The sequence below is a fragment of the Podarcis filfolensis genome (genome assembly GCF_964270895.1).
Source record: "Podarcis filfolensis genome assembly, chromosome: 9".
In the NCBI taxonomy this organism is placed as follows: domain Eukaryota; kingdom Metazoa; phylum Chordata; class Lepidosauria; order Squamata; family Lacertidae; genus Podarcis; species Podarcis filfolensis.
The window spans coordinates 7,025,072-7,039,469 of record NC_139610.1 but is presented as its reverse complement, the minus strand read 5'-3'; the positions used below and the strand labels follow the sequence as shown (position 1 = coordinate 7,039,469).

Sequence of the window (14,398 nt, the reverse complement as noted above, 5' to 3'; positions counted from 1 at the left end):
GAAGTAGAAACTTTGAAAACAAAAATTGTAGCTAACTTGGTTTTGAATATCCTATTTGTATTTCGTGTTGGACACTGACATGTTAAGAGTATGCAGTAATTAATGGAAAAATAAACTCTGTTACCTTTGTTTAAGAGGAACATAGCTGACAAAATTAAACTATCTTGGTTTATACTTCCTTGGTGTATTTTCTCTCTCTTTCTAGGTAGCTGATCGTTTGTTTTCATCTTTTGGTCAAGATATTTTGGATGCTCTTTATTGGACAGCTACAGAACCAAAGGAGAGAAAAAGGGCACACATAGGTGTGATTCCCCATTTTTTCATGGCGGTGCTGTATGTCTGTATCCTTTTGTGTCAGAATTGCAGTTCATTTTCATCTCTATGAATGCTAAAATAGTATTTAAAATGCATGGATTTGAGGACCATTACGTTTTATCTACAAACCTATTCAAAGTTCTGTGAGATTGTGTCAGAATCTTCATCTTAATTAATGTAAGAACTAGAACTGGATTTTTAAAGAAAGTAAATTGAAAACCTTCTATTGGGCAAGAATTAACTAAGGAGAACTCCTCAGCCCAGCCATGCAGGACTTGTACTTAAGCTGTCCATTTACCACAAACTATAGCCAAGAACAAACCTTGTTGATATCCTGCCTTGTCCACATCTCATGTTTTTCCTGCTAACCTTGTTTTTAATGCTTGCCCCTGGCCTGTCTTGCATTAACTCTTAGCTAAATCATGGCTAAACCAAGGAGCCAGCGTGCAGGTGCTGGGAGGGGAAATGGCAGCTACTTATTTCCTTCCCTGGCCCTGCTGCTGCTATGCTACCTAGAGCTGAGCCATGGTTGTGTTTATTGTTAAACCTAAACCCAGAGTTGTATTTTGTCTGGAGAAGAAGAACCAAAGTGGTTCACTACATTACCAAATGGATCATAAATATTAGTAGGGCATGCACACCCACGTCTCTCAGGGATAGTGGTAGCAAACCAGTACGAACCTTCTCTTGGAATGCTTAAAATCATGCAATGGACATGATCAATATAACTGCATGTTTATCAGCAAGCTACTCCATAGTATAGCACAGGCATAGGCAAACTCGGCCCTCCAGATGTTTTGGAACTACAACTCCTATCATCCTTAGCTAACAGGACCAGTGGTCAGGGATGATGGGAGTTGTAGTACCAAAACATCTGGAGGGCCGAGTTTGTCTATGCCTGGTATAGCACAATGATATTTAAATGTCTGCTTTGGTTAAATTTTTTTTTGGGGGGGAGGGGGGTATCTTAAAACTTAGTGTAATATATATTGCAATTTAATCTTTTCTTCTAAAAAGCATTTACCTTAACATATATGACTACAGTCTTGCATGCTATCCTGATAATGGTCCAAGCAACGACACTCAATGTAGCCTTCAACTCGCACAACAAGTCACTTCTTACTATCATGATGTCTAACAATGTAAGTGTTTTATAGATATATTTGCCTCACTGGCTGTGGCAACTATGATGTGTGACAGTACTTCTGTTAAATGATTTATATGTTCTCAGTCAACATATTTTGTAGAAAATGTTTTTTTTTAAAAAAAAATAGAAGTATAAGAGTGTTACTTTCTTTAAATCGCAGTTTGTTGAAATTAAAGGAAGCGTTTTCAAGAAGTTTGAAAAGAATAATCTGTTTCAGATGTCAAACAGTGGTATGTACATATATGTGAGCTGCTAATTCAGGAGTATGTGCTTCTAATACATTATATATCATGTAGCATGTGTGAAATCAGTGGTGGTGGTATTTCATAAAATCCTGCGTGATCGTAATTTGTGGTGTTCCTCTTCAAGTATGGCAAGGGCTTGTTCACCACCCCGATCTGGGTTGGAAAGTGTTTTTCTCTTGAACAGCAGTACTGAAAATAAAACCATAGGTGAATTATGAAGTGGTGTACAATTTTAATCCTGTTTTGAGGTTTCACTATTTTTAATCAGGCTAATAAAGATGGAACCAGACTAAGTTAGTTGTAATCAAGTCCCACAGAGCAGAATAATGAAGTTAGTCATGTTGACTATTGTTTCATACTGATTTTCATGAAACCCACTCATGATTAACATTCTTTGGCTCCCACCATAACAAAGTAGCAGTTCTTTTATAGATATGTATTTATTTTGGTCTGGTTCACATATAAAATTAAGCCAAACCGTAGCCTAATGCAAATGTATGGGCTCCTGGGGAAGAGGCTGTGTCTGCTCCTGCGCTGACCGAAGCCATAGTTTGGTTTAGCATGTCATCCCAACCAGACTCGTGCTTTAACTCTGTCCAGACAAGTCATACATTGTGACCAAGGTTTGTCCACCTTACTTGGTTTTGAGATGAAATTCAGTCTTCGGTCCATGTACCCCACTGCTGTCTTGCTTTGCTTCTAATTCTGTGCAGTGTAGGCGCATCACTTGCATGAATTCAATTAAACTCACTTGGCTCTGGCAACCGCCTTCCTTTGCAATGGGGAGAGAGAAAGTAAGGGAAGGCAGTTAAGAGACACGGGGAGGGCCTCAGTGAGGGGACCCGCTCCCCTTGCTAGCAGCCAGGTAAACTTTGGCTACATTCAGTGTTGCTTATATGCTTTGCCTCTGGAGCGGAACCCCCATGTGTGATGCAGCTACACTATATTCAGATTTTATTGTGTGTTAAATTCATGTAAAGGTAAAGGGACCCCTCACCATTAGGTCCAGTCGTGGCCGACTCTGGGGTTGCGGCGCTCATCTCACTTAATTGGCCGAGGGAACCGGCGTACAGCTTCCGGGTCATGTAGCCAGCATGACTAAGCCGCTTCTGGCGAACCAGAGCAGTGCACGGAAACGCCGTTTACCTTCCCGCCAGAGCGGTACCTATTTATCTACTTGCACTTTGATGTGCTTTCGAACTACAGTGGTACCTCAGGTTACATACACTTCAGGTTACAGACTCCACTAACCCAGAAATAGTACCTCGGGTTAAGAACTTTGCTTCAGGCTGAGAACAGAAATCGTGCTCCAGTGGCGTGGCGGCAGCAGGAGGCCCCATTAGCTAAAGTGGTGCTTCAGGTTAAGAACAGTTTCAAGTTAAGAACAGACCTCCGGAACGAATTAAGTACGTAACCAGAGGTACCACTGTACTAGGTTGGCAGGAGCAGGGACTGAGCAACGGGAGCTCACCCCATCACGGGGATTCGAACCGCCAACCTTCTGATCGGCAGATCCTAGGCTCTGTGGTTTAACCCACCGTGCCACCCGCGTCCATAGCACTATTAAAAATACCGAAAATCTTATGTCACTCTCAACATGTTTCAAACACTTAAGTTCATTCCTGCCTCCTTAAACTAGAGGCCTGTGCCGAAGACCCATTGAATGCTGTGGGACTCACTTTCTGAGTAAATATGCATAGGACTGTGCTGTGTGATTAGCAATGATTTTTCATTCATTTTTTTCAGATGTTACATATAGCAGTAATTATTAAATCAAGCCAACTTATGATCCAGTATTGTAGAGCATCACTTTTGCTGTGTCGGATGTATGCCTTTCCCTGAGGAAGCATACAGTTGTTTATTATTCCAGCTGTGCATAGAACAAATGAACAATAAAGGCAACTTATTTCCCATGTTCAGATTGTTAGGTTGGATTTGATGAATCCATACATCAGTTGCGAATTTGTTCCATGCTCTTGCATAGAGTGCAGCTTTTTATAAGTAATATTAATCCACTACTAAATTTAGCCTCTGTATAAGAACTCTTCTGTAGAATGGTGATGCAAATTGCTATTTTTGTAGCCTTAAAAGTTTATTATTCTTTTTAGATATAAAGGAGAGATTCACCAACTATGTGCTGTTACTGATAGTTTGTCTAAGAAACATGGAACAGTTTTCATGGAATCCAGGTAAAGTCTATTTCCAGACAAGAAATATAGAATAAAAATTTGGAGACATTTTAGTTGTATTGACTGCCAGCAGCATAAACATAATTTGGCTGTACCTATTTTAATGCAAAAGTGGTTGACTTGATTAATTCTTCAGTATGTTATCTGTGTATTGTCACTGGATCTTATTATCGTGCGTGTGTATGCTATATTAATGATTTATCCAAGTGCTTTAATTCAGGTTAAAACATAATGCATAATGCTCTTGGTAACAGAGCAGGAGAGGAGCAAAGTGTTGCAATTTCCTCTCTGTGCATGAGCACACTTGTTCTTTCACAGTGAGCTATGAACACTATAGTGTTATGTTCTAACGAGACTATAGAGGGTTTTTCTGTGGACTGACATTTTCTACTTTTTCAACAAAATAGACTCCCTATTCATACAAAAAGTTAGCACTCCAGAGCTCATTCTTCTGTATATACCCTGTCATGCCTAAGAAGAAATGGCATTTGCTGGCCGTCTGCAGGGACCTTATATTCTATAACTAATAATAATAAATTTTTATTTGTACCCCGCCCTCCCTGGCCGGAGCCGGGCTCAGAGCTAACATCATATAAATAATACAATATGCATAAAAACAAACAATCAATGGATTAAAATGCATCCCAAAATTAATTCAAATAAATTAAAATTAAAGTTAAAACTGGACAGATGACAATTCTCAGGTTAAAACTGAACGCTGTTAATACTCGCCAGGTCTTTCAGAAAGAAAGAAAAATGTTTCTACTGCTACTCTCTGGGTGGCTGTTAATATAGGCCTAACTCATTCCTCCACCAGCTTCTCCTGGGTGATATCCTGGCACATTCTGTTAGAAGGTTATCTGCAGGTATTTTTTTAAGAGAGCCTTACTGAAAAGATTTGCAGAGCAAAAGCACATGTCTTAATTCACAATGCATCATTGACTCCTTTCTCTTCCTGTGGCTGCCTTTGATCACAAAGCCCTTCCAGAGAGCACTGGAAGCTTAGGCCCTGTTATTTTGGCACAGGAGTATTCATGCTTTCACTAAGATACACTGCTTTTGGCTATCCCCATGTTCATTTGGAAAACTCAGCAGTGGCCAGAGGATTGGAGAAGATCAGTCTACATCCCAATCCCAAAGAAGGGCAGTGCCAAAGAATGCTCCAACTACCGCACAATTTCACTCATTTCACACGCTAGCAAGGTTATGCTTAAAATTCTACAAGGAAGGCTCAAGCAGTATGTGGACCGAGAACTCCCAGAAGTGCAAGCTGGATTTAGAAGAGGCAGAGGAACCAGAGACCAAATTGCAAACATGCGCTGCATTATGGAGAAAGCTAGAGAGTTCCAGAAAGACATCTGCTTCTGCTTCATTGAATATGCAAAAGCCTTTGACTGTGTCGACCACAGCAAACTATGGCAAGTTCTTAAAGAAATGGGAGTGCCTGATCACCTCATCTGTCTCCTGAGAAATCTCTATGTGGGACAAGAAGCTACAGTTAGAACTGGATATGGAACAACTGATTGGTTCAAAATTGGGAAAGGAGTACAACAAGGCTATATATTGTCTCCCTGCTTATTTAACTTATATGCAGAATTCATCATGCGAAAGGCTGGGCTGGATGAATTCGAAGCCGGAATTAAGATTGCCGGAAGAAATATCAACAACCTCAGATATGCAGATGACACAACCTTGATGGCAGAAAGTGAGGAGGAATTAAAGAACCTTTTATTGAGGGTGAAAGGGGAGAGCGCAAAATATGGTCTGAAGCTCAACATCAAAAAAACGAAGATCATGGCCACTGGTCCCATCACCTCCTGGCAAATAGAAGGGGAAGAAATGGAGGCAGTAAGAGATTTTACTTTCTTGGGCTCCATGATCACTGCAGATGGTGACAGCAGTCACGAAATTAAAAGACGCCTGCTTCTTGGGAGAAAAGCAATGACAAACCTAGACAGCATCTTAAAAAGTAGAGACATCACCTTGCCAACAAAGGTCCGTATAGTAAAAGCTTTGGTTTTCCCACTAGTGATGTATGGAAGTGAGAGCTGGACCATAAAGAAGGCTGATCGCCGAAGAATTGATGCTTTTGAATTATGGTGCTGGAGGAGACTCTTGAGAGTCCCATGGACTCTCAAGATCAAACATATCCATTCTTAAGGAAATCAGCCCTGAGTGCTCACTGGAAGGACAGATCGTGAAGCTGAGGCTCCAAGACTTTGGCCACCTCATGAGAAGAGAAGACTCCCTGGAAAAGACCCTGATGTTGGGAAAGATGGAGGGCACAAGGAGAAGGGGACAATAGAGGATGAGATGGTTGGATGGTGTTCTTGAAGCTACCAGCATGAGTTTGATCAAACTGCGGGAGGCAGTGGAGGACAGAAGTGCTTGGCGTGCTCTGGTCCATGGGGTCACGAAGAGTCGGACACGACTAAACGACTAAGCAACAACAACAACATGTTCATTAAATTCTGCAGGATCCTGTTGAGAGAAGAAGAAGAAACATCTTACTTGGTGAACACCTGTTATTCTCATAGATTCTAGCTATCCAGATCATAATTTAGGCCTTCTGATACTAGGAAGTGGGGCCTACCCCCTGTCATGAATGGCACTCTTATCTATGAGAAGAACAGAAATTAATCACATGAGAATTTCTTAACTTGTATGCACAACACTTTCTTCAGAATAGTTACATAGGTTTGGATTATGGCCAAGTGTGTGATATTGTAGCTTGTGTGGTGCAGAAACTTCTGCAATTATTACCTTGGGATTTCGTGAGGTTTCTAACACGTAGACATTTACAGATTCAGGTTCTGACAGTTGGACCAAACAGTATGTACTTACCTTTTTCTGCCATTGCTTTTTGTGACACATTTGTACATCTGACATTCACCCTGTCTTTACAGATCATCTCTGGGTATTGTTTCCAGATGTTTGTATGGTGATTGCATCAGAAATTGCAGTAGATATTGTAAAACATGCTTTTATAACAAAATTCAATGACATCACGGCTGATGTAAGTATATTGTTGAACCACTGTACATTTAAATTTGAAATTGGGTATGATGCGGTCTTAGCATGGATGCAGTATCTGTATGAAGAAGGTTCATGTAGGGCTCAATAAACACCTCTTTTCTAGTCAGGGTGGTAAATCAAGAATTGTGAGGAGGTGCAAAAAGGAGCCCTCCATATTGGTTAAGTAGGCATTGAAATGGCAAATACGCTTCACTTGTAAGCAACTGTAAAATGAGGCAAATTTAATAGATATGCTACCAGTATAATAATGTCATTACACTCAGTTACTTGGAGGGCTGCGTTGCTGCACCTCAAAATGGGTGTTGAAGGCCTGTAAAAGGTGCTGAAAAGAGCAAAGGAAAAAAATGATCATGAAACTGGAGTACCGTATTTTTTGCCCTATAGGACGCATTTTCCCCCCCTCCAAAAATGAAGGGGAAATCTGTGTGCTTCCTATGGGGCGAATACAGGCTTTCGCTGAAGCTTGGAGAGCGAGAGGGGTCAGTGCGCACCGACCCCTCTCGCTCTCCCGGCTTCAGGAAGCTATCAGCAAGCCTGGGGAGCCCGCGGGAGTTCCTGCAGGGCTCCCTAGGCTGCGGATAGCAGCCTGCCGCCCAGCGCGTGGGGCGCCCTGAAGCAGAGCGCCCCACACGCCGGGCAGACATCTGCAGCGTGGGGAGCCCTGCGGGAGTTCCCGCAGGTCTCCCTATGCTGCGGATAGCAGCCTGCCGCCCAGCGCACAGGGCGCCCTGAAGCAGAGCACCCCTCGCAGACATCCGCAGCCTGGGGAGCCCTGCGGGAGTTCCCGCAGGGCTCCCTAGGCTGCGGATAGCAGCCTGCTGCACGGAGCACGGGGCGCGCTGAAGCAGAGCGCCCCGCGCTTCGGGCAGACATCGGCCAGCCCCACAAGCTCGGGGGACAGCGGGAAGGCGCAGCGCTGCCATCCTGCTGTTCTTCGACCTGGTTTTGTTTCCCCGACCTGGTTTTTTTTGGGGGGGGGGGCGGAAATAAAGAGGAAATTTTTTTCCTTTATTTCCCCCCCAAAAAACTAGGTGTGTCCTATGGGACGGAGCGTCCTATGGGACGAAAAATACGGTAACTTCCCTATGAAAAAGGGTTCCAATGTCTGGAGCTTTTTAGTGCGGAAGGAATGTGAGCTCAGTTCAGATCTGATACACAAAACAAGTTCCAAGTGTATATCCAAGTGTATATTCAAAGTGTATATCTTCTGCACCTAGCTCTGCTTGGTTGATCTTGGGGTTTTAGTAAAAAAAAGGAACAAACCCAAAATTACAAGATGAAGTGGTGTTGTCTGCTAATGCCACAAGCCTTGTCCATCTCATATTAGCCATTAAAATTGTGTTTTAGTTTCAAGGACATTATAAAGAATAAGAATAGAGGCAAATATTATCCCTTCATTGCATTTGTGTGCGCATATGTGCATTTAGGAAGCGAGGTCAGATTTAGACAGGGTGGCTGGATTTGCAAAGTAGAAGCAGTATAGTGTGGAAGCACATTTAATAAATGCACTTAATAAGTTATATTGTGCCAAAGGCAGTTATACATGGCCTACTTTTGTATAATGAGTGCAGAAATGATGCAGTGAAAAATGGAAATGATAGCTCTAGCCTACTAGATTTATTCTGGTACCCAGACCTGTGAGGTTTCATATTAACACATAGATTTTATTAATAAATAATACTGATACTACGAAGTACCTGATTTCACACACACCCCATTTGAAGCGAATGGCCGTTGCAGATGCTGAATCAGAATTAGACTTAGTAGCCTGAAAGTAGACACATAGCTTTTTTTTTTAAAAAAAAAGCTTTTTCATCTAGTGTCCAAGTAGATGTTCAGCTTTCCACACACTTGTCGAGTTTTAATGTTCTTTAGAATAATATCAAAAAACAAGAGTTGCACCTTATTCCAGCTATATCTGCTTGGAGGTAAGATCAACTTATAAACAAGCAATCCTAGATATACTAGTTTTTATGAGAGAAACGTACTTAAGTGATTGCAGCAAAGCAGGTCAGTGATGTAGAATGGTTTATAGACTCAATGTTTTATCTATTCATACTGAGCTTTTCTGGAACAAAGCACTTAACTATCAGCCATATCTACAGCACACTGTTGGATACGGGCTCTTAAATGCTTATGGAGCTCTTGCATGGATACACTTGAATAAATGTTGCATCTTAGTACCTGCATCTTTTTCTATGCTTGATTCTGCATGTGGGTTGAGCAGAACCCTGTGTAGATAAGAATATCCACACGGCACTGGACTGATCCAACAGAATCTGCTTTTTCCTATCCCATATCATAGGAATTCAGTTGTTAAGCTTACTCTTCAATGATAAATGAGTATCTGAGAAACAGTACGGCAATGCTAAGTGTGCTAATCCTAAATTTACTTTTAATAATTACAGTACTAATTTTATTGCTGGTATTTACTTTGATCAGAATGAAAGGACTTGTGCTGCTCTGTTTTCAGGTCTACAGTGAATACAGAGCCAGTCTTGCATTTGACCTTGTTAGCAGTCGACAGAAAAATGTAAGTAGCAGAATGAAAAATGCCTGTTCCTTACACTAAAGGACGTGCCTGGTTTTATTCCAGAAAATGGAATCCATCAGTTAATCAGAAATTGTGTTGGTCTCCCAAGGGTTAGAAAAAGCTTACTTCACTCTTTGCACAGGGAATTAAAATGATGTGTACAAGTTTAATGTGAGTCACTTGACATTTAGTTTTATATTACTTTGTTTTCTTTTTTTCCATTCTATTTTAAAATATTGTTATTCACAATCTTCATCATTCAAAGTAAATAGGATGCTAGTACCTAACTATGCTGTGTTCCCGTCTCTATGTGAAGCTGAGCAAACTTCACAAGCACATCAGCAGAGCATGTTCTCATGTTCAGATGTAGCAGTGTCGTTTGTTCAGCTCGATGGCAGGTGAGAGGCAGGAGAGGCTGGATGAGAACATGGATGTGAGTCAGGGCTGGAGATCAAAGGGATGTGTATAGTTCACTGAAGAATGGAGCAAATATGTGAGAGGTGAGGTAAAGGTAAAAGGGCCCCTGACCATTAGGTCCAGTCGTGACCAACTCTGGGGTTGCAGCGCTCATCTCGCTTTATTGGCCGAGGGAGCCGACGTACAGCTTCCGGGTCATGTGGCCAGCATGACTAAGCTGCTTCTGGCGAACCAGAGCAGCACACGGAAATGCTGTTTACCTTCCCGCTGGAGCGGTGCCTATTTATCTACTTGCACTTTGACGTGCTTTCGAACTGCTAGGTTGGCAGGAGCAGGGACCGAGCAACGGGAGCTCACCCCGTCGTGGGGATTCGAACCGCTGACCTTCTGATCGGCACGTCCTAGGCTCTGTGGTTTAACCCACAGCGCCACCCGCGTCCTGCATGTGAGAGATGAAGTCAGTGATAATTGAAAACAGAAAGTGCAGTGTCAAAGAGGCAAGCAGAAAAGGTCTGGTGAATGGCTGAATGGTTTGGAGGCTGCAGAAGCAGCAGAAACTGGATGTTGGGAGGTTGAGCTGTGTGCACTGTTGAATGTCATGATCAAACAGTAAGAATTTCACAGAAGAGAGAGCAGAAACAAAGCAGTTGTTGGTGAAGACAGGATCAAGAGGAGGTAAGGAAGAGAGGACGGAGGGCAAGTCAGCATAAAAGTTGAAGTTGCTAAGGACCAAGTTCGGAGTTTTGTCAGAGAGGAAGAAAGGCAAGCCCGGCCTCAGCCTGTAATGAAGATTGAGTCATGGAATAGGGTGCTAAAGAAGTGTAATGCAGAGATGCAAAGGGAGCAGAATTCAACAGAATTCATTTCAAAGGTAGAGGAAAAAGTGGGGTGGGGAAGTGGGCAATGGGTGGGAGTGGCAAAATCTGGAAGGAGGGCAGTCATCTGGCCCCCACAACCTTCAGGACACAATTTGTGGGAGAATGAGATACCTGTGAGGGAAAGAGCAGCAACAGTCGCATTGTTCGAGTGTTGAAGCTGGGTTTCAGCGTTGGTAAGTAGATGGAAAAGCTGAGATGGGGAGTGGGGAAGAGATAAATAGATGAGGTAGCTACCCTAGTTTTAAAGGCAGTACCTGTAACTGCATGGTGATGGCTGTCACATTTCATATTTTCCTTAATGTTTATGACATTCAAGTCCTTTCTTTAGATAACGCAGCCGTAGTATGCCATTAAATGTCTTTGTAATCTGCTGATACAATGTGTGATGGCTTGATCCTTCTTTATAGGTCAGTGAATTTAAATTGCATTAATTTTAATTGGATTCACACACACAAATATATTTGCCGTTTTATGAGGCAAGTTTCACCAGTTTAAAATGTGGTTTTGTTCTTTTTCAAATGGATGCTTCAGGGAAGGTTGATGCCATCCAAAATGTGTAGCCAGTCCCAGTGGAACTTGCTCTGTTATTTTTGTTTTCTACACTTAATTTAAAAACTCAGGTTCAGTTCTTTTCTCCTAGGCATACACAGATTACAGTGACTCCGTTTCCAGGAGAATGGGCTTTATTCCTCTCCCATTGGCTGTTCTAGTAAGTCATGTATTTCTTGTCATACTGCAAACTCCCTTGGTAAGTGGTGAAAATTTTACCAAGGGATGAAATATATTCCTGAACCCTTGAATTGCTATTTTTGAAGAGGGGTATTATGTGATGTAGCCCCAGAACATAGTTCTGTGAGGTTAAAGCTTGGCTGAAAATGGTATATATTCTTATGCAGCTAGCTTTTAAAATTAAAATGTCTCTTTAGGCTTTACTGTGAGAGCTTGGGTTTTGGTGATACAGACTTCCAAGTTAAAAATGTAATAAACGAAACCTAAAATGATCCTGCAAAAATGTCCGAAGGGGGAAAAAATATTCTCTATAAAAAGCAACCAGCAGAAAGCCCCAGCAGCAGAGAGAGAGAGAGCAAAATTAACAAATGCCTGGGAGAAGAAACGGCTTGTAGCTTTGCACTGGAAAGAAGATGATGTTGGTGGCAGGCAAACTTTCTTGAGGAGACTACTCCACAAATGGAGGTCCACTTGTTACCAGCCTCCACATCTTTGTGGAGGGGACACTCAGAGGAAGGCCTTTAATAACAAGGAGTCTACTGCTGGAAAAGTTTTCTATAAGGTATTGGAGTCCCAAGCTATGTAAGGCTTCATAGGTCTGAACCAGCACTTAAAATTTGCTCCAGAAATTTATTGGAAGCCAGTACATATGTTCAGTAACTAAGTTATGCACCACCTGTAGTTTCCAGCCAATCTTCAAAGGCAGCCTCAGGTGCCACACATTGCAGCAATCTAACCTTGAAGTTGCCAGAGCAGAGGCAAACTTGGCCCTTCAGCTGTTTTGGGACTACAACTCCCATCATCCCTAGCTAACAGGACCAGTGGTCAGGGGTGATGGGAGTTGTAGTCCCAAAACATCTGGAGGGCCAAGTCTGCCTATGCCTGGACTAGATGCAAGATTATCCACATCTACATTGCTGGACCACCAGCCAAAGCTGGTAGAAGGCACTCTGAGCTGCTTGGACAGTATTGGGTCCAGAAGTATCCCCCAAGCTGCAAACCTGGTCCTCCAAGGAAAGCATAATCCCATTCCAGATTGGTTTATCATTATCACTTACATTGTCAGAGGAACCACTCACCAACAGTATATTTGTCTTGTCTGGGCTGAGCTTCAAATTACTGACCCTCGTCCAGTCCATTACCTTTGTCAGTACATCACCACATCAGCCACCACAACTGCTTGTGATGAAAGGAATAAATAGAGCTGTGTGATCAACATATTGATGAGAACACATTCCCAAATCCTGCAGAGCCCCACCTTGACAGCCTTATGGGTCTGAGCAACACTCCCCTTTCACCTGTTGGAATTGGCTAAGTAGAACTGGAACCACTACCAAGCAGTGCTGCCACCACTACCTTGGACAGCTGAATGAAAAGACAATATGAAAGGGGAGGAGAAACTACTCTTTGAAGAGTAGTTAAGATAATGTCACACTACTGAAATTATTACTCCATGTGTTTCAAAAGACGCAAGGTTTCTTTAAAAGGATGATGTGTAGAAAGGTAGAAAATATCTGAAATTCTTTTACCTAATTATTAGAACTATTTTCATTTTTTAATGGCCAGATTTGTTATCGTTCTTTTATTTAAAAAATGTTTAACTGTGTTAACGCATTTCTTCCTCTAGCTCATCAGAGTCGTTACAAGTTCAGTAAAAGTTCAAGGAGTCTTGGCTTATGCTTGTGTTGTTCTCTTCTACTGTGGGTAAGTACAGATCAAAGAATTTGTAAAAATGTTTCATTTAGGAGACTTTAATTGGAAGAATTGATGTAAGCAGTATAGTTAGATAAAGTCGCTTTTGACAGTCAGAAGTGAGCCATGGGAAAGTGTTCCTTATGTATTAGATAATAATGTAAAGCACTTGTTTATGTACAGTGGTGCCTCGCAAGACGAAAAGAATCCGTTCCGCGAGTCTCTTCGTCTTGCGTTTTTTTCGTCTTGCGAAGCAAGCCCATTAGCGGATTAGCGCTATTAGCGGCTTAGCAGGCTTAGCGGATCAGCTGATAAGCGGCTTAGCGATCAGCTGATAAGCGGCTTAGCGGCTTGGGAAAAGGGGGGGGGAGGAAAAAAACCCCGCAGGAACTCGCAAGACATTTTCGTCTTGCGAAGCAAGCCCATAGGAAATTCGTTTTGCGAAGCACCTCCAAAACGGAAAACCCTTTTGTCTAGCGGGTTTTCCGTCTTGCGAGGCATTCGTCTTGCGGGGCACCACTGTACTTGCACCTTCTTTATAGCAACCCATACTACACACACCTATGGATCTGAATGACAGTTTATGTGGTCCAGGGACCCTAATTGTCAAAATGCTTCTGCTCTTGACTCATTTTGGTTTTCTTCCTTGGCATCTTTTTGGCAGCGGTGGGGGGTCGTGACAAATGCAGGCAACTGGATGGCTTTGCCATACTTCACAAGCATAAAATGCTTTTCTTTATATATAATAATGTGCAGCCCCCCATTGCAGGATTTGTAGTGCTACATCAGAATCCTGTATTTGCATGAAGTCAGGATGGGGTAGGGGAGCAAAACGAAAGCAGGTTGCACAATAGCATCAGCCATGGCATGGGAGTGAGAAGGTGGAAACTGGGGGAAGTGGTGGCTTAAAAGAATGGCAGAAATTTGAATCAGGCAGGGATGGAGGAGACAGAGAGGGAAGAAGTGGCGATTCTGACATATCCACTTCCTGTTTTTGGAATCACTTCATACGTACTTGTTGCTTGCAGGTTGATATCACTCAAAGTACTTAATAGCATTGTGCTCTTGGGAAAGTCATGCCAGTACGTCAAAGAAGCAAACATGGAAGAGAAGTTGTTCAACCCGCCTCCTGCTAGCACCCCAGGCAAACCACTAGGCAAATCACAAAGCAAGTACAAGCCCACACAAGGTGAGCAGAACCTTTTACTTCTGGACTT

At 42.4% G+C, this 14,398-nt stretch overlaps 1 protein-coding gene across 5 annotated transcripts in view; it reads left to right on the top strand.

The window, feature by feature from the left end:
- TAPT1 (transmembrane anterior posterior transformation 1) overlaps positions 1–14,398 on the top strand; it is a 63,298-nt gene that overhangs the window by 45,016 nt on the left and 3,884 nt on the right. For all 5 annotated transcript variants that reach the window (XM_083630400.1, XM_083630396.1, XM_083630397.1 and 2 more), the window contains 9 exons: positions 206–341; positions 1,360–1,457; positions 1,623–1,692; positions 3,816–3,896; positions 6,803–6,912; positions 9,406–9,465; positions 11,401–11,469; positions 13,117–13,193; positions 14,210–14,370. In XM_083630400.1, the coding sequence (XP_083486526.1) occupies positions 206–341; positions 1,360–1,457; positions 1,623–1,692; positions 3,816–3,896; positions 6,803–6,912; positions 9,406–9,465; positions 11,401–11,469; positions 13,117–13,193; positions 14,210–14,370 (862 nt within the window). The remainder of the gene's footprint in view (positions 1–205; positions 342–1,359; positions 1,458–1,622; positions 1,693–3,815; positions 3,897–6,802; positions 6,913–9,405; positions 9,466–11,400; positions 11,470–13,116; positions 13,194–14,209; positions 14,371–14,398) is intronic.